Source organism: Mustela nigripes, chromosome 15 (assembly GCF_022355385.1).
Source record: "Mustela nigripes isolate SB6536 chromosome 15, MUSNIG.SB6536, whole genome shotgun sequence".
NCBI lineage: Eukaryota > Metazoa > Chordata > Mammalia > Carnivora > Mustelidae > Mustela > Mustela nigripes.
This window is the reverse complement of record NC_081571.1, coordinates 10,467,213-10,486,342: the sequence shown is the minus strand read 5'-3', so window position 1 is coordinate 10,486,342 and position 19,130 is coordinate 10,467,213. Positions and strand designations below refer to the sequence as shown.

Sequence of the window (19,130 nt, the reverse complement as noted above, 5' to 3'; positions counted from 1 at the left end):
CCCCCCCCCCCCCCCCCCCCCCCCCCCCCCCCCGGGGATTCTGACGGAGTCGTGGGTGGGGCCTGAGGGTCTGCCTTTCTAACCAGTTTCCAGGGGCTGCAGGCACAGCTGCTCCCGGGGCTAGACTTTGAGAACCACTGCTCTGCACTCTCTTCTTATAAAAGGAGAACACCAAATCTGCCTCGGGAGCGCTCATTTTGGAAGTCTGTCCCTATTTTCTGTCATCTCTGTCGCTTCCAGCCTCTCCCACTTCTGTTTCTCCCCCCGCCCCCCACCCCGCCGTGATCCCATAGTTCCTGTCAAATCCCGTCCATCTGCAGTGAAGGCCTAACCCTCCGGGACTCCTGCTGTCTGAAGAGATGGAAGATTTGTCCCCACACTTGAAAACCAGCCAAACGGTCTCCTCAGTGATCTCTCACCTTCCTTCCTTCCAGCGCCTTTGCCCGCTCCCCGATTCAGTGACCTCAGAATCCTGCCTTTCTCATACAGCAATGCCTTTCAACATCCTCCTTCTTAAATACCGAAAACCAAAGCCCTGAAAACCGTCGATTTTTCCGGATGTGTCCTAATTCAGATCAGCCTTTGCCAGAACCCCATAGAGCACATGCCTTTTAGGGGAGAAAGGGCTTCCAGAGTTCTGGAGGGAGGACAGGCTGGATACATGGGAGGGGCTCAGCCGACATTGTCCACTTTATTAGGGTGACAACGCGTGTTATGAGAGTTTCCTCCATTTTAGGAAACCATAGCTGTTCTAGGAAATGATTTGTGGGCCACGTGTTCTCTGGGAGGTGACCCTATGGGCGCTTGGGTTGAACGTGCTTTGTTTCCAGTCCTTCTGCTCAAGGCCCCCCGCCCTTTTCTAGACTCGACTTCCTCTGAAGTGGATGGCTCCCGAATCTATCTTTGACAAAATCTACAGCACCAAGAGCGACGTGTGGTCTTACGGAGTTCTGCTGTGGGAAATCTTCTCCCTAGGTAAATCTGGGGGGACGGAAGGGAGCAAAGAAATGGTCCAGAACCAAAGGTCTACATCCTCTGTCGAGGGTCCTCCTGATAGACCTACCCTGAGACCAGCTTCTAAAAGATGCCTGGGTCCCTGTAGGAGCTCCCATGAGGACAGTGCACGCATGAGTGCCCTGTACTGCGAGGACACTCTGTAGGACACACATGGGGTGGGGGGGGCGCCAGCATCACCTCTGCCGGTCTGACTACTTTCCCTCTCCTTCGCTTCTTCTAATTCCTCAAACCCCCCAATTCCTAACGCCTTGTTTCTTCCCCGCCCCGCACCACCCTCCCCTCTTTAAAAAGATCCCAGCAAGCTCAGCTCACCCGGCATCACTGTTAGAAATGGGCCGCTGCTGGTTTCTAGGGCGCAGCTGGCCCTAGACGCTGGTTTACCAAGGATGAGCCATGGGAACACGGTTGCATTTATTCTGCTTCTGATAACATCCATGCTGGCTGGTGAGAAGCCCTGTTGGAGATCCCAGGCACACAGATGTGCACAGGGCCCACATCTGCTTCCAGACACACACTGATGCTCCGAGGCCTCCCAAGTGTGGGGTCTAGCCAACAGTCTTTTAGACTTTGCCAAAAATTTGCCTTTCAGAGCAAATAAAAGTCACCCAGTAACATCCCTGGTTTCCTGTAATGTGTGAAAATCATTCCCCTGCTTTCGATGACAGACACCTGTTGCTTCCAGTCCTTGAAAGCAGCTTGGCGTCCGCAGTGGCCCCACAGTGACACAGGGCCAGAGCCGCACGCCTCCCAGCTGCTTCCTACACATTAGAAAGTGCAGACAAACACATGTCGAGAGAGACTAGATGCTAGGTCTGGAGCAGAGCCGGCCGGGAGGCGGAGTTGCCCCTAGTTCCAGCCAAGCATCCCCCTAAAAGGAAGGGTTATGTGGGTCTCCTGGACGGGAGAACTGGCGGAAGGCAGAATCTGGGCCCCGCCTTGGGCACACTCGAGCCCACAGACACCCTACCCCGTTCAGTCTCACCCTGGAGCTCAAGGTCCCCCTTCCCTCGGGTTGCTCCCAGCAGCATTCACAAGACAGTGCTGAAGGAAAGCATTCTCACTGAGGTGTGAATGACCCATGACTATCCAAGCCCAGGTCCACTGGGGTTTTAAAAAGATTCTCAGTCACCCAAGGTAGGAGTCTCAGATGACGGGCTTTCTTGAGAGTTCCTTGTTGGGGGAGGGGCATGCCCTGCCGAGGACACCCCTTCTCCTGACATGGGAACGGCCTGTGGGCCTCTGACAGCCAGCACCACAGGACCCACCAAGCAAGCCTGTGGTACTGGCTGACCAGGGTTTGCAGAGCCTCTCTGCGGGTGGTACTGGCTGTGGCGATCCATTCCATGGGGGATATGGTCCTAAGCCATCAGTTTAAAGGGAGGCGGCAGACATGAACTCGCGTCCCCCCAACCCCGCCTCCCGCCCCGTGGTCTTCTGCACCCTCAGCCATGACAAGCCCTGTGCTTCCCTCGCTGTCTCCCGCAGGTGGGTCTCCATACCCGGGTGTGCAGATGGACGAGGACTTCTGCAGCCGCCTGAAGGAAGGCATGAGGATGAGGGCCCCCCAGTACGCAACTCCTGAAATGTGAGCCCCCCGTGTGCTCCCTTCCCCGCCCGACCGTGCTCTCCCCACCAGCACACCTTCGAAAGGGGAAGTCCTGCTGACGTTCAGCCCCTCTTGGGCCCAGCTGTGCTGGGAGTACTTGCTGGAAGCGGGACACATTATCCCTGACCTGTGCCTCCCTACTTCTCTTGAGCACGGACATGACTTTTCAAGGCCATTAGCTGGAACTGAACTCAGAAGTTGAGCTTCTAGGCATGAACGCAGGAGCAGTGAACAGACCACCCAGGCACAGAACACAAGACCTTGTCCTCATTCCCAAAGCAGAAGCCAGATGAGCTAAGCAGCCCCAGGGGACGGAGGGCGTCCTCCACTCACGCTAGAGACCCATGAGGGGTTTTCATGTGGCGTTCAGGGGAAAAGATGCAGGAGAGGGAAAGGGGACTCTCCCGAATGAAGTGGTAATCATCCTCCCCAGAAGGCTCTGTGGGCATTACGACTTGTCAAGACTCATTCTAGGAATTGGCAGCTCTGAGGAACTTCTTGAGGGGGTCCCCGCTTACGGTCCTAGAGTCTAGGCTCCGTGTGAAGGCATTCTCCACTGCGCAAACACTTGCTGACCTCCCTCAGACACCCTGCTGCCCCTGAAGCTTTGTGGAGGTTTTGCGCTTTGAGGCCTAAGCAGGAACGGGATGACACCGGGCAGTTCCGTCCAGCTGCTGACAAGGACTCGGGCCTTCCTGCGGCGGCACCACCTTTCCTGAACCGGCAGGCGGCCCTCCCTGTCCTACCTGCACAATGGGGTCTTGTCAGAAGCCCTGGGATGGCCTTTGGGGAGGAGTCAGAGGGAATAAAGGAAGCGTGGGCTTGGCCAAAGCTCAAGGTTGCAGTCTCTTTCCTTAAGCATCTGGAGACAAGACTAAGTCAGGCCCCGGATGGGGGGATGGGGGGAGACTCAGGGCCCGTGAAGGCAGCTCCGGGGAGGAGCGGGAGTGCAGAAAGGAGCTGGGGCGCCTGTCTTGTCAGGCTACTGTGGGGTCTGGTCAGGAAAGTCCGGAGACCTTGATGCAGGGCTCCTGAGACCTGGGAACGGAACTAGATTAGCCCCCAGGATGACATTTGAGCTGCGGAGCCTGGAAGGTACAGAGAGCTTTTAATCGCCTGCTTCCTTTTGCTTGGTGGAGAGGGGCAACCGCGGGGAGATCTGGAGTGAAATGAGATTACTTTGCACTTTATGGTTTTCTAAGTGCTTCCCCGACACAGTTCCATCGAAAGCTCCCAGCAATCCTTGAGGGGCAAATAGGCAGATGTTATAATTTGAATTTGATGAATAATGAAACTAATCATCTCAAAAGTGAAGTGATGTGTCCTCCATCGACTAAGTAGCAGAGGAGATGGTTAGAAGCCTTTTAGATGGATTTCCCTATATCCCAGGACTGTTAAATTAGACATATATTCCACATTCCTTAGGAAAAAAAGGTTTCTCTAATGTGTCCACTCATGCTTTGAATATTCCTTCCACTTTTCGTATAACCTGACAATCACGGAGTGCCTGGGTGGCTTAGTTGTTAAGTGGCTGCCTTCAGCTCAGGTCATGATCCTGGGGTCCTGGGATCGAGCCCTGCATCGGCCTCCCTGCTCAGCAGGAAGTTGGCTTCTCCCTCTCCCTCTGCCCTTCAGCTCCTGCTCTCTCTAATAAATAAATAATTCTTTTTAAAAATCTGACAATCACAAGACTAGTTCTCAACTACGAACTGTAATAATAACTGAGTAACATTTAATATTTTTTAAGTGCTTAAGATATTAAGTGCTTAAGTGCCAGGCACCGTCTTAAGGGTCCTTGAACACATACTAACTTACCTAATGCTCATTACCACCCTACAAAGTAGGTACAATTATTCACGCCATTTCACAGGTGAGAAAACCAAGGCACAGAATACCTAAGTGGTCTGCCACATGGCTAGTAAGTGTGTCTGAGCCCAGAGTCCACAACACCAGGCTACATGCTTGCAGGGTCTAATACCTGTCCAGATTCCAGTCCAAAAGGACAGTAGAGGTACAAAGCTTTATCAAAGCTTTAAGTCTCCACATGAACCACTCCAGGAAACCCCTGAAAAACCATGCAGCCTATAGACAAAAGGATGGTTCCTCAACGCTGGGGAGTTATAGAAACGGTGAAAAGCAGTGGCTTTGTGAAATGTGTGCGCAGAAGGCTAGAATCCAAACCTTCAGCCATTCTCAAGCATTCGAGAGCTGGTGGCGTAACGCGCCTTCTTGTTTGCTCCACAGCGGGAAGGCCTGGGTGGAGGACAGAGTACAGATCTCAGCACTAGCCCCTGTGACCTGAACTTGGCCTAAAGTGGCGCGCATTTGGGGGCTTGGGTGATAGCTTGAACAGGAAGCCCTTCCCCCAGCTGGTTTCAGGGAGGGCTGTTGGGGTGGGTGCAGCTCATGTCTCTTTACTGGGCTCAACCTGTTTACTTAGTGATGTAAACGGTTCGACCCTGAGTGGCTGGTTCCTTGCCCAGGGCCTGTTTAATCAGATGTCTTTCAATAAGGAAATAAGCAATGAATGTTTTGATTTTTTTTTTTCCTTTTCCTTTGGTGTTTGCGGAGATGATTTGCATTGGATTTTAAGCAAGAGGAAAGGAAAGTAGAAATCCGAAACCGAGAATCAAAATAAAAACAGCAAGTAGTTGTAGGTGGTCCCCTCTGCTAGTTTGGGCTGAGAGAAGCCAGGGAGAATCCTGTTCACGGCGGCGTTTGGCTCAGCAGGGAAAGGGTACTGACTGGGAGAAGCCAAGGCCCCCAACAAGACTATCCCTCTTTTTGGCCTGGTTCAAGCCTTTCTTGCTTTGGTTACCTTTTATACATTATCCGCATATACACTGAATGTCCTTCCAACAGCCTCCAGGACTGCTCGTTGTTAGAACGGCCTCGGCCTCAGGCTGGTAAGATGGAAGCAGGCCGGCCTTCATCACATCACAGCCAGTGCAGCCAGGGGATGTGGGACCACGGGCTTGGTCCAGTGACCTCCTGTCTCCTTGGTAAACGTTTTTGCACCCAGCTCAAAAAATTAGTCAACCGTGTAAACTTAGTAAACCATGAGTTCCACATAGGATCGGGCAGATGGTCTTAGGCCCCTTCAGACCTCTGGCCACTAGCAGGCTGGCCTGGGTTGCCTGAACAGAGCAAGTGTCCTGAGCCCTGGCTCGGAGGCTAGTGGTCACGGATAGCCAGGGGCCTTGGGCACTGCAGCCCCTGTCCTAGGTCTCCTAGACAGCGGGGACAATAGGTCCCAAGTTGGAGAGCCTGTGTTCCCCCTCCTCACTCTCAGTATCCTGCGTGTCTGCAAACTGAGCCTCGTAGAGTGGTCCTTGACATTGGCCTTCCCAGCTCTTGGGACCCATTGAGCCCCACCACACCTCCTGGGAGTTAAGTAAAATGGGTACAGTAGATGAAATACGCAGACCAGAGGGAACCAGAGCCACCTTCGGAGAAGAGCCTTGACCTATCAGTTTGGACAAAGTCAGGAGAATCTGTGATTCAGACAAGTGATCCTTAAGAGCCCCAGTCCCTTAATCAAAGTGCTCGCTGGGCACTTGAAAGTAGGCGCTCAACTCCACCATCTAGTAGAGGAGCTTGCCTTTGAAGACCGGTACCCACGGAGGTTGTCCAAAGACCACACGGGGCCACCCCTGCCCTGGGGACCTGAGGAGACACAGCCTGGACCACAGTGTCTTGCCTCTCAGAGTCGTTTCTCCGGAGTGATACTTCTGCTGTTCAGGCTTTGGCCAACACTGAAGGACAAGGTACAAGACAGTCCCATGAAGTTGTTATTTCCTAGATGGAAATGACAGTGTTGAGAGGCATGTAGGACAGCTTTCTTTCGGATTTCAGTTCTAGGAACAGCCAGGCTTCTTCCAAGTATCTGGTCTGTTTTTAACTTTTGCCTTATGTGCATCACATAGTTACTCTTCTTTTTCTCCAGCTGCCAGGAAGCTCGGAGCACTGCCTCTATCCCCCTCCTCAGTCAGGATATATATTTTGCAGATTAGCCTTGCTAGGTCTTCCCAGAGACCAGTCTGACTTCACATCAGATACTGGAGTACCTTTGTGGAAGGGCCTGAGCTAGGTCAGGGGTGTGGAGACGTGGTCCCTCCCCCATAGCGCCAACAGCCAGGTTCTGATCCGGTTCCAAATTCTGAGGCCATTCGGACTTTGCTCCAACTTGGTCAGAGACCTCTCTAGCCCAGATGATCTTCTAAGAGAAGAGATTACAAATAGTAAACAGCTCTTGAGGAGAGCCAAGAGCCCAAGGAGGGTAAATCTCCAAGCCTCAGGCCTCTGTTCTACAGAGGGGGTGGGGCAGGCTGAAACCTGCATTCCCTCCAGCAAGACCAAGAGAAGAACCCAATACCTTTCCAATTTCCAAGGTCAGAGGAGAAGACTTGTAGGGGAAGCCTGTTGACGTTTAAATCCCAGGACACCACCCAGCTTCTGGGAGATTAAGACAAACATGTCCATACCTCACTCAGTCTGTACCTAGCTCCTTGAGAGGTGAGGGAGGCCCATTGGTGATGGCGAATTTGAAATGCTGGAGCTGGGCGGGGGCGGGGCGGAGCCGTATGCAAGAACCTGCAGGCGGCCCAAGGAATGACCCACACTCTACACAAATGTTCACCTTCTGGAAGGGACAGGGGTCCTGTAAACAATGCCTTCTCCACCCGTCTCCACTGCTGAGCTCTATCATGGAGCCACGAGGCCATGGACACACCACATGCTTCTTTAAAAAAAAAAAAAAAAAATTGGCTCAGGCTTCTTAACAGCCTGAGATTAGAAGTACTACGAACAATATGCCCATGGATATTGGTGTGTATGTGAGCTTTTACCTTTAAGGGACATTGCCCTGCTTTTGAGAGTGGGGGGAGGAGCGCTCCACGGCACAGTCAAGTGCAAGTCCATGGTGGGGCTTCCTTTCTCAGGAGCCCAGCTTTATTCAAGAGCAGCTCACGCCTTCCCTCCTGCAGACCGACCAGCATGCCAAAGAACCTGGGTGGCGATGGGCTCCAGAGGGTTGGTTTGTTAGTCTGCCTTTGTAGACGTGTTTCCCACTACTACAGGACCTGGTCCCAGCAGCCTTGCATGGGAGGGTGTGGCCTATCCCCGTCCAAACACGAAGGCGAACACGAAATGCTACAGGAAGCCTAGTCTGGGTCTACGGGACAACACGCATCACTTTGCTGATGGGTTTGGGGCAATTTACACGATTACCACTGGTCTTCAGCTACTTCTGTTGTGCTTTCCCCCCGACAGCTACCAGATCATGTTGGACTGCTGGCACAAAGACCCAAAAGAAAGGCCAAGATTTGCAGAACTTGTGGAAAAGCTAGGCGATTTGCTTCAAGCAAACGTACAACAGGTAAAGCTGAGATTATCTTGCATAGGAGAAGCCCCAAATGCCTTTGAATAGAAGTCAAGGGGGTGTTTTGTTTGTTGTGTAAGAGCTATTAATAGCAGAGATTAGCAGTTAAGTGTGGTGCATGTATGCGTGTGTGTATGCACAATTATCTTCCCAAAACACAACAGAGATGGCAGAAATGGGACAGCTGAAGCTGGCCTATTTCCCAGACATGGGTTGAAATAGAAATTTGTATAATTAGAGTTCCATCTTTGGTATTTTAGGATGGCAAGGACTATATCCCATTAAATGCCATACTGACAGGAAATAGTGGGTTCACATATTCACCTCCTGCCTTCTCTGATGACTTCTTCAAGGAAGATATTTCACATCCAAAGTTTAATTCAGGAAGTTCTGATAATGTCAGGTAAGATTTCTTTCTTTCCTCAGTCTTATAACATTTTCAAACATTAGACAACGGGTCTACCTCCTAAATTCAGCTGTAGTTAACCTTTTGCTCTATTTTGTCTCTATGTATAGACTTTATAGGTGTATTTTTTTGTTTTTGCTGAACTAACTGAAGGAGAACTTAAGGCATTATAACATTCTACCCCAAAATCTTGTAAGAAGGTCGTTCTCCTGTGTTGCCACGTCAAAATGATCACACCAAAGAAACGGATAGTTCCCTTATTAAATATTCCTATTTCCTTAAGTTCCCCAAATGTCTTTTATACCTTAAGAAAAAACAAAAGACAAACACAGGATCCAATCAAGAACAGCACATTAAAAAAAAAAAAAAAAAAAAAAAGAACAGCACATTACATTTTCTTCAGTTTTATTCTAGAATGCTCCTACCTCTTTCTTTCCTTCCCCATAATTTTTTTTTTAATACAGCCTTAGATTAAACATTTTTTTTCCTTACTTGACACACTAGCCTATCTCTCATTACTGCAGAGAAATTTGAAGAGATACAGGGGAAAAATACTGATTTAGTGTCTCTACTGGGGGGGGCAGGACTTGGCTCTTGGGTACTAATGATTACATGTGTATCACACGTTTGGCACAAGTGGTTACATGTGTATCAGCACGTCCTTAGTAGTGATTACACACGCATCACACACCAGTCCTAACAGTACACGAGGATGTTCACTGCTGCTAACGGTTCCACGCGTATCGTATGCATTCGGTACTACTGGGCACACAGACACACGCTGTGTGTGGCCTGGCCCTGTGCCCAGCTCTTTGTGGACATCAATTCCTTTAATGCTCTAAACAGTACTCTACAGCAGGTATTATTAGTCCTGTCACACAAATGGGGACATTAAGGCTCCATGGCAGGAGGCTTGCCAAAATGGTAAGCGCCAGATTGGAGTTTGTAACCTAGGTGGTTGGATACTTGCTCCCTGTTCCCATGCCATCAAAGCAGTTTTTAGGACATTTAGACTATCCTGTGGGCCTTGTGGCATCTTTATCTGCGTGGGCACAACCCTAGAGCTTTGGCCCCAGTTCAGCCAAGGGAGGCATGGCGAAGGGTTGGGGCAGTCTGAAAGGACCAATAGCCATCTCTGACAGGCCTAGAAGACCAGCCCGGATCTGTGGTCGTGGGTTATAGGTCAGTGGTACCTGCTCACACTTCCCAACCAGCCCAAGAGGCTGACACAGATGAATCACCCTTTTTTAAGATTAAAAAACTAGCTGGGATGAGCGATATCTGATTGTATCAGTGGTGGGGGAAGGAAGTTGTCAGTTATTTTTGCCTTTTTAGGATGCTGCTAAGCCTTCGGCCAATAACTAGCTTAGCTAAGAAATTTGGCCTTACAGGTGATGATGGGGTTTCAGATGGAGAAACTCAGTCTGTAGGTGAACTTGCCTTAGGAGGAAGCACATAGTGCAGCTCTCTGCAGCCTTCCTACTGGGTCTTCAGCAACAGACCAGTAGTTATAGGAGAAAACACAAAAATGCTCCCCATTTCTCCCAATCTGGAACCCCAGAAGAGAATATACAGGACTAGCTGTTACATCAGCTGTGTGGCCTTGCAAGGTCATTTCCCTGGTCTCCTCACACCCTTTGAGAAGTAGGCAACTCTACGTGATCAAGTCCTATCCCTTCTCTGGGCATCATTTCTCTCCTTTATAGGATAGGGTGTTTAGACCGTGTGAGGATTCAGGTTTCTTCTAGGCCTCACATTTTTCCCGTTCCACAAGGGACTGGAAGCCCAGCCACTGAGGAGTCTCTCAAGGGTCCTCTGGGGTTTTGCTCAAAACTATGCAGTGTGGATTGCCTGCCATGGGAAGATTCCGAGGGGGCACGCAGAGCAGGAGACCTGCGGCCTCAGGAGCCAGGGGATTCCTGTGGGACTGTGGTTCACCTCAGCTAAGATACAGTGCCCACAGTCTCCCAGCTAATAAAAGCTGGATGCATTTTCCTGTCTTGACTATTCTTTCTGCTTCTTCATCAGATACGTAAATGCTTTCAATTTCATGAGTCTGGAGAGAATCAAAACCTTTGAAGAACTTTCACCAAACACCACCTCTATCTTTGATGTGAGTAATGGGATTCACATACTCAAGGCCTTTTTGCGGTCTCTATCCAAACTCCGGTAGTCTGGTGGCTCTCAGTCCGTGGGGGTCAGTCATGAGTAGTGGCGGAAATGACAATTTCAGGGGAGTGACAAGACTTAACTATACAGACTTAACAAGACTTAGCTATAGAGAGCTAACTTGAAAGCGGGTAATTCTATAGTTTGACGATGACCCTGGATTCACTCCAGGACCACGTCTTCACCTGGGCATAGTTGAGTCCCTTAGGAAACCTCATAGTGTTTCTAAGCTTCTTGGCGATCAAAGATGGAATCCTGCTTTCAGATTAATGGAGGAACTTAAAGCTGTGAGTGGCTGGGTCTTCAGGATCTAACAAAAAGCTCTCCCTTAAGAATAGCCTTGCGGTCCTGAGAGAAGTCGACCCAGGCCTCATGCTCCTTCCCACTGAGGTTCTAGAAGCTGAACAGCCACAGTCCTACCCAGCCACACTGAGAGAAAACAGTGTAGCCCGGCAAACACAAGGCTTTATCCAGCTGGTCCCACTGAAACTCTGGGATGTGAGGTTGAGAGAGTACCCCTCTGCCACCAAGCCTCTGACACTTGAAGTGTGATCTCCAGATAAGCACCGTGGTCACTAAGCGGGCTAGAAATGCCAGGTCTCAAAACCCATCCACACTCATGGAGTCAGACTTTTCCCTGTCACAAGGTCCCCAGGGGACAGATGTGCATGGCAAAGTTTGAGGGGCACTGGTAAGGCCCAGGTCCCATGAAAGGGCTGGGAAGCCCACCCCCGTGGGAAGGTGATGTCTGCAAACACTGTGACCTTGAAACCCAGCACTGTCGTCATTTAGAAAGCACCAGGAGAGTTTCAAACACACTAGAGAGGAAAAGATGACTGGAACACTTAAAAGCATTACAACTAAGCCGCAGAACACAAAAGAAAAGTAGCTGGAAATTTTGTTTTTCTGCTTCTTAAGCCGGCTTTAAGTGCCAGGAAGCGATGCTGAGCCAAACAGGGAAGATTTCTGTCCACCTCACCCCTCCCCCAGCCCGATACAGTGGGGACCGAAGCAGCTCCTTTGCTCACTTAGGCTTGCCTGCTGGTGAGTACACACACTTGAACACGCCCTGTCAGAGGCTCAGAGGGACAGAGTGTGGAGTCCACACGCTGGGAACGCAGAGTACGCAGGAGCCTGCCTGGGACTCCACGCTAAAGCTGAACCAAGGAGAAAAAGGAATTGTTGCAAACCGTGACCATGGAGGGCCCAAAAATTCCATAGGGTCCACAAAAAAAAAAAAAAAAAAAAAAAAAAAAAATACACCAGGCCTTTATAACGTGTCTCGCAGTGTTTGCATTTAGGTAGGTCCCAAATAGCGGCATACTCACAGACAACAATCTTCTGCCATAATTCGCTTTCATAGCTGTATACAATCATTTGCATCCAAGTTTACTTTGAAAAATGCTCTCCTGTTACCTGAAGCTTCCCCTTTTGTTGAAAGGTATTTTTGTCACCTTCAGGAAGAAGTACCTCAAAGTCGCAGGGTCTCCGCTGGTAGGTTTCACAAGAAATACAATAGGTGTTTATTGCCACTGACAACACTTTGATTTGCACATATGGAGAAGTGCTTGGTCTTAATAGGCAGGGGAGGACAGAGCTTGGCGTGACTTCAGACGTGCATCCCAGTATCACGCCCCCCCCATCGGACCTCTCTGGGGTCAGCCAAGGAGTGACCTCTGTTTCCTTCCTCCCTCCAGGATTACCAGGTGGACAGCAGCACCCTGCTGGCCTCCCCCTTGTTGAAGCGCTTCACCTGGGCTGAGAGCAAACCCAAGGCCTCTGTGAAGATTGAGTAAGGAAGCTGGGGGTCTTTTCTGTGACCAGCCGATGGGGGGAAGGGTATGAAGGAAGATGCTGGGGAAAACTCAGTGGGGACCACTCACCCTCTTGAACTACAGTGTTCAGGCATTGCAGAAAAGCACTTTTTGCCCTCAGATGGGCAAGAAGGAGGGTATAAAAATCAAAGAAATGAGCACCGAGTGCTGAGAAGGATTCGAGAAGTAGAAATGTGCGGACAATTCTAGCAGGACAGGCAGTCCAAACACACGAAACACAGTGTCTCGGCTGGAAGGAGCCCGATTCAAGGCCCAACTGAACAGGGCAAAAGTCAAATGGAGACATGCTTATGGGGGCGGGGAGGGCAGCTGGCCCGTGCTTATACCCGGGGCTGGCAGCATTGGTATGGGAAAGCACACGGTCCTGTTTTCCCGGCCTAATACATGCCATCCTGAGAAGCCGACGCTTCCAAGAGAAGGCTGGTTTCTTGTTGGCTCCTGGCACCCCACCCTCCCTATGGTGGCCATTGGCAAGTGCTGTTGGAATTACATGACCGGCCCTATCACCGCAGCTTCTCTGTGCTCTTCTCTACCTAGGGATCGTGCTGGACAGGCAAAGGCTGAGCTGACCTATAAGGCATTCCCACCTTTCCCGACTCAATGCCTGCCCGTCTCACTCAGAGGCAGAACGTGCTCCTCTCTCCTCTAAACCAGGGGTCAGCAGACTTTTTCTTCAGGAGTCACATAGAAAACAACTACTTGGGGTGCCTGGGTGGCTCAGTCAGTTAAGCCTCTGCTTTCGTCTCAGGTCATGATCGCAGGGTTCTGGGATCGAGCCCCACATCGGGTTCCCTGCTCAGCCGAAGAGGCTCCCTCTCCCGGTCCTCCTGTCCTGCTCCCCCTGCTCATTCTCAATCTCTCTCTCTCTCTCTAATAAATAGAATCTTAAAAACAATAGTTACTCAACTCTGCCACTGTAGGATAAAAGCAGCCATCACCCATCTATAAACAAGGAGGTGTGGCTATGTTCCAGTAAACTTTACAGAAACAGATGGCTACGGCCAATGAGCGCCTGAAAAGTTGCTTAAGGTCATGAGTCATCAGGGAAACGCAAATCAAAACCATGACGATACACCACTTCATACCCACTAGCAGAGCTAGAACCGAAAAGTTGGCGTTGATGAGGATGTGGAGAAATTATAAGCGTCGTGTGTTGCGGTGGGAATGGGAAATGGTACAGTCCCTTTGGCAAACAGGACAGCAGCAGTTCTTCCAAAGGTTCGAGTCACGCCATCCCCCTCCTTCGGTATATACCGAACAGAATGAAAACGTACGGCCGCACAAAAGCTTAGTCACAAAAGTTCATGGCAGCAGCATTCATAATAACCCAAAGTAAAAACAAGCCAACTGCCCTTCAGTTGATGAGTTGATAAAACGCAGTACACCCGTACAAATATTATTTGCCAATAAGAAGTATGAAGTACGGACCCATGCTACAGCGTGGACAAGCCCCGGAAACACTGTTCAGTGAACAAAGCCACAGACTACATAGCGTAGGAGTCCTTTTACGTAAATGCCAGGAATAGGCCAATCTATAGAAACAAAGTCAGTCGGTGGCAGACTAGGGCCGGGGGTGGGAAGTGTGGGGAGGAAGGGTAACCGGCTATGCAACTGGGTATGTGTTTTGCGGGGTGAGGAGAATGTTCTAAACGCGATTGTGTTGATGGTCGCACCATCTGTGAATATACTAAACACCTTGCAGCTGCACACCTTAAACAGGTGAGCTGTATCTCAATAAAGCTGTTAAAAAAAAAAGGAAACCAAGCAGATGGCCAGCCCACAGGCTGTAGTTCGCTGACCTTGATCCACGTCAAAATGTGGCCCCAAATGCCCCTCAGTGACAGAGTTAGCACAATTTAACCACCACAAGGAAGTCTGAAAGGGAGGCACGCTGACAGGCAGGTCTTCGCACTTGTTTCCTTTTAACATGAGCACCGTGATGGTACCCGAGCAGAGTCCCCTCAGAGGGGAGCGGGTTAGGGGACCCTCACAAAGATGACGCAGATAAGGGAGAAAAGAAAGCAGACTACCAACCACCTTTTGTTCCCTATTTTGGAACACTTACTCAAGATCCCTGTGAAGGAAAGCAATCATCTTGCCCTCGACTCTTGACATTAAAAATACGGCGAATGCTTGACGTTAGCCCAGGCCCCATCGGAATAATGCGGTAACATGCGAGGTTTTCTCGTTCTCACCCCAGCATGAAGAAACAAACGAACTTGAAAGGACAAGAGCAGCTTTTCTTCCCTGTGTGTCTGTCTCAGGCTGGATGTAACAAAGAACCAGAAGCCAGTTTCTTCTCCTTTGAGCCTTGCTAGCGACAGTCCCCTAATATCCATTTTCTAGAATACAAACATGGTAGGGAAACAGCCGTACTGATCCGTCTGTCTGAAGCGGTTTGTTTCTTGAGGCTGTTGTGACACATCCCCACGAAGCTAGAGGCTTAAGCCGAGAGAAAGTCATTCTGTTGTACTTCTGGAGGCCAGAAGTCCCAAACCAGGGTGTTGGCAGAGCCGAGATTCCTCTGAAGACCTTTAGCTTCATCACCTGTCTTGCCACATGAGGTAATACTCCTTTTGTCAAAGCACTATGCCCAGGTTCCAGGGATTTGAGATCAACGTGCTTTAGAGGCGGGGGCATTTTTCAGCCTACCCCGGTAGCCAGCTGGCCCGAGACTAGGGGAAGGCCATACCCGTCTTGGAATTATTTCCCACCCAGGATTATGGATTTGCAGTATCTATTCGCTCAGTCCAGTCCCTGGCCAGAGGAAGGCATCTCTCTGCCTGGTGCCCCCAAGCTAGTAGTAGAGAAACAGCGCACGGCCCTAGAACAGAACCCCTGACCTGAGACGGAGAAGGGGTTCAATAATCATTAGCTCTAGAACAGTTATGAGCCAAGACCTAACAGGAAGGAGTGGACGTTAGCATTTGTTTTCAAGCAATCGGTTTCGCAATATTTATTTATTTATTTTTCTTTTCTCTCTTTAGCTTGAGAGTAACCAGTAAAAGCAAGGAGTCGGGGCTTTCTGACCTCACGCCGCCTGCTTTCTGCCCTTCCGGGTGTGGGCACATCAACAGAGGAAGACGCAGGTTCACGTATGACAACTCAGAGCTGGAAAAGAAGATTTCGTGCTGCTCTCCTCCCCCAGACTACAACTCGGTGGTCTTATACTCCACCCCACCTGTCTAAAGTTTGACACATCACCTTCTTTCTAGAACCACACAAGTATTTATGCCCCCTGAAAACTAGCTTTTGCCAGTATGACACATATATAAATTTACACCTTTATCTTTCCACAGGAACAAGCTGCCTTTTGTGATTTTTAATAGTGCTTTTTTTTTTTTTTCTTTTTGACTAACAAGAATGTAACCCCAGATAGAGTAATAGCGATAAGTGAAAAACACCACTGGTAAATCCTCACATTATTCAGTGTGTTAGAGAAACCCTTTCTAAGCCCAATGACTTACCTGCTCCTACCCCCGAGACCACAGGGCATTTGATGATTCGGGAGATGCACTGATCCCGCAGTGCAGTATGGACTTGATAGGGCCCAGCCTCCTGGAACCGGGAGGCAACCAGCCCCAAGCCGGCCTGTGCAATGTCTCTGGGGTCCTCTAGCAGAAGCAACGTAGGAGGAGGAGAAGGAAAGAAGGGAGAAAGGAAGCAGAGAGCCAACAGGACGGAGCACTGTAGGGAATCTGTGCTGTCCCAGATGGGAAGGGAGTAGGAGAGGGCTATCAGCCATGACCATGCTGTGGCTTCCACAGCCTGACCGAACCCAGTCCACATGGAGAATTCAGCCAGGGAGCAGGCAGGACAGAAGGACAAGGGGACATTTTCCGGATTCTGGCAGGCAAGAAAAGGATGAACGTATTTTTTTGGAACTACAGAACAAATTTTAAAATCTTACCTATGGGACTGGATCTATGCCCGTTCCCATATATGGCACATTTGAAAATTTCTAGCACTGAACTTGTGCTTAAATCTGAGCCAAGACTGCAGGCCCCTCTAGCAAGATACGCTGAATACTCACCCTGAGCTAAGCCGGCTCTGCAGCGTGATGGCCTCACACTTAGCAGGTTCCTTGCTCTGAGTAAGCTAATTGGAACGAGTTTGGCCTGTTTAGGGTTACTGGTCGGGCTTTAAGCCACATGTTCCAAAATACTGTCAGATTCTTTTTTGAGTCTTAATATATAATCAAGATACTTCATTCAATTTTTCACATTAACCTGTTTTGTCCAGTTAGTTATAAAAGGAAGCTGAGGAGGATGAAAATGAGTCTTGCGGATGGTTTCCTCTATACCAAAACCAGGACAGATGGAGCCAAAACAGGATGAACAGAGTGAAAACCCCATCTCTATACCAACCAAACCAACAGAGAGTTGGTTTGGTTGGGACCCAAAGGCTAGGAAGTCAACCATGTTTCCTTTTTAATGGGGATTCTACTGTCTCATGCTAGTCTACTGGAAAGATGTGGAAGAACGTTAACCAATGTTTATTAAGCACTTTATGCTCCTTGAGAAAAAAGGTGATATGTAATTTATGCAAGATACTTTTAGAATTGGGACTCAGGATATTAGTTAATGAGCCATCAAGAGGAGAAAAGCCTCTTTTCATCTGCTTTGGACCTTGCCTTGGGTCTGAGGATGATGGAAGTAGGGAGACAGGGTACACAACGGTGCCGACTTTTCAGGGTCTGAGGACCCTGGCTCTCTCAATTGGCTCAGTTTGATGCTATGTATTTAGGATGTATGCACCTTCTAAAACCAGTCCAGGCTGGACAGACAACAGTGACCTGCTGCTTCTGGTGGTAGAGAAGAATATGCTTCCCTTTATGCAAGGAACTTAACTCTAGAACCTGAAATATACTGGAAGAATCTTTGCTTCCTTCCCTGTGTGTCACACTCTGGTTTCAAGGTTCTTAGTATAAAGAGCTGGGACGGTCAGCACACCCCAAGCGAGGCGGCAGGTGCACCACTGGTGGCTCTGCTGGGGAAACCTCTGGCCGGCAGAGAGGTGAGGCAGGCCTCTCCACCAAGAGCCCAGGGCCAACAAAACCAGGCCAGGACCAGAAGAGCGGATAAGCTTTGTTCTTCCTCTTCTTTGCACGCACAAAAGCATCTGGGACAGCCGGCAACCGTATCAATCAGGGAACCAGAAGGAGGTTGAATAGGGAAAACAAAAGAAGACCTTAATTCTTTCATGCTTTCAAATCAAATAAGGAGCCAGCAGTGAGTGAAAACAAAAACCTTCACTACAGGTACTGCATCTTGATTTCAATGATCTAATTCTGGATTGGTCAGACTTTAGTAATGCCATCTTTCCAAAACAAAAACATATACTAGAACTGTGTTAATTCAGCTGCTCAAAGACTCAGGTTTATAGCCTCCACGAGTCCATCAGTCAACAATGGTTCCATCTAGAGCCTTAATGCAGAAAGAAAAGTGGAAGCTTACAGGAATGGGTCTATCTAGTGGCAAAGGGCTTGCCACGGAATGGTTCGTTTACCGGCCCTGAACATTTATTAAACAGCACTGAAAACTAAAACATTAATTAACCGATGATATTATTGGAACCACTTGCCATTTATGACAAAAATAGTTGGCACTGACAAGTAAAGCAGCATTTCCTTTCAGGATTTGTTGAGACCATGTATGTGTAACAGTGTGGGTGGAACGGACTGAAACCATATGCAAGTCTGTATCTAGTTAGTCTAAGAAGTGATGCTCAGACCTTCGTTTTAGCCCATGGAACAAATTCGTCCAAATCCTGAAAAATGTCATGTAGGTCTTCTAGCTGTGCCTTGTTTCCCAGCCCGTAAGAATGTCAGACATGAAACAGATACTCGCCAGCCCCTTCTCACTGGTGAAAGGAGGAGCGCATCTTTGACAGTGGTAGTAACTATGTGTATATACGTGTGTGTGTTTTGTGCGTAACTATTTAAGGAGACTGGAATTTTAAAGTTACTTTTATACATACCAAGAATATATGCTGCAGATATAAGTAAGACTTAATTTGGTCCTACATCTCTAGTCACTATGAATGTATTTTGTATGCTATCTTCATATAATAAAATTAACTTCTAAAAACATCTACATATTTTCTCCAATTTGCTTATACATGAAAAAAGGGGTCACGGGTTTCCTTGGGGGTGGAGGACTGGTGTTCTGAGAGCTTTCTCTCTGTGCTGCAAGATGACGGTTCTAAAGCATCGGTAAATCAAAACCAAACTCATGCTAGGTACATGGTCCAGAAAACAAAACACTAAAAAGAACACAATCAGAGTAAAATGTACACACTGAGGGTAAGTGCTGGCTGCAAATGGAAATACCCTTAACTTAAAAAGAGGTGGGTTTTCCCAGACACTGATTTTCAGCTAAGAAATGATGACCACAATTACAGGGTGTGTGTGTGCATTTACGGTTGAGTATTAGAGGTGGTGTGCAGGGAACCATAAAAGTAATTAGACAAAAGCCCAAGACACAAGAGCTTCCCTAAGAAAAGTACACCTACTAAGTGTCCTTTGCTTGTCTTTTGGTGGATTACATCCTAAAAAGAGAAATAATTCAGATCATCACTAATAGACATAAGTGACCAACACATCATCTTGGAAAGTGGTCTTATATCACCTTCCTAAAAACATCATGAGGAAACTAGACTGGAGACATGTAAGGGAAATCAGGCTGATTCTCTTGGGTACAGACACAAGAAAGAAGC

At 48.9% G+C, this 19,130-nt stretch overlaps 1 protein-coding gene across 2 annotated transcripts in view; it reads left to right on the top strand.

Annotated features, from left to right (window-relative positions):
• The window catches only part of FLT1 (fms related receptor tyrosine kinase 1), a 176,297-nt gene extending 157,789 nt beyond the window's left edge, over positions 1 to 18,508 (top strand). For both annotated transcript variants that reach the window (XM_059378154.1, XM_059378155.1), the window contains 7 exons: positions 864 to 975; positions 2,503 to 2,602; positions 7,895 to 8,000; positions 8,264 to 8,406; positions 10,438 to 10,522; positions 12,276 to 12,370; positions 15,401 to 18,508. In XM_059378154.1, the coding sequence (XP_059234137.1) occupies positions 864 to 975; positions 2,503 to 2,602; positions 7,895 to 8,000; positions 8,264 to 8,406; positions 10,438 to 10,522; positions 12,276 to 12,370; positions 15,401 to 15,602 (843 nt within the window). In that variant the 3' untranslated portion in view covers positions 15,603 to 18,508. The remainder of the gene's footprint in view (positions 1 to 863; positions 976 to 2,502; positions 2,603 to 7,894; positions 8,001 to 8,263; positions 8,407 to 10,437; positions 10,523 to 12,275; positions 12,371 to 15,400) is intronic.
• The last annotated feature ends 622 nt before the right edge of the window (positions 18,509 to 19,130 follow it).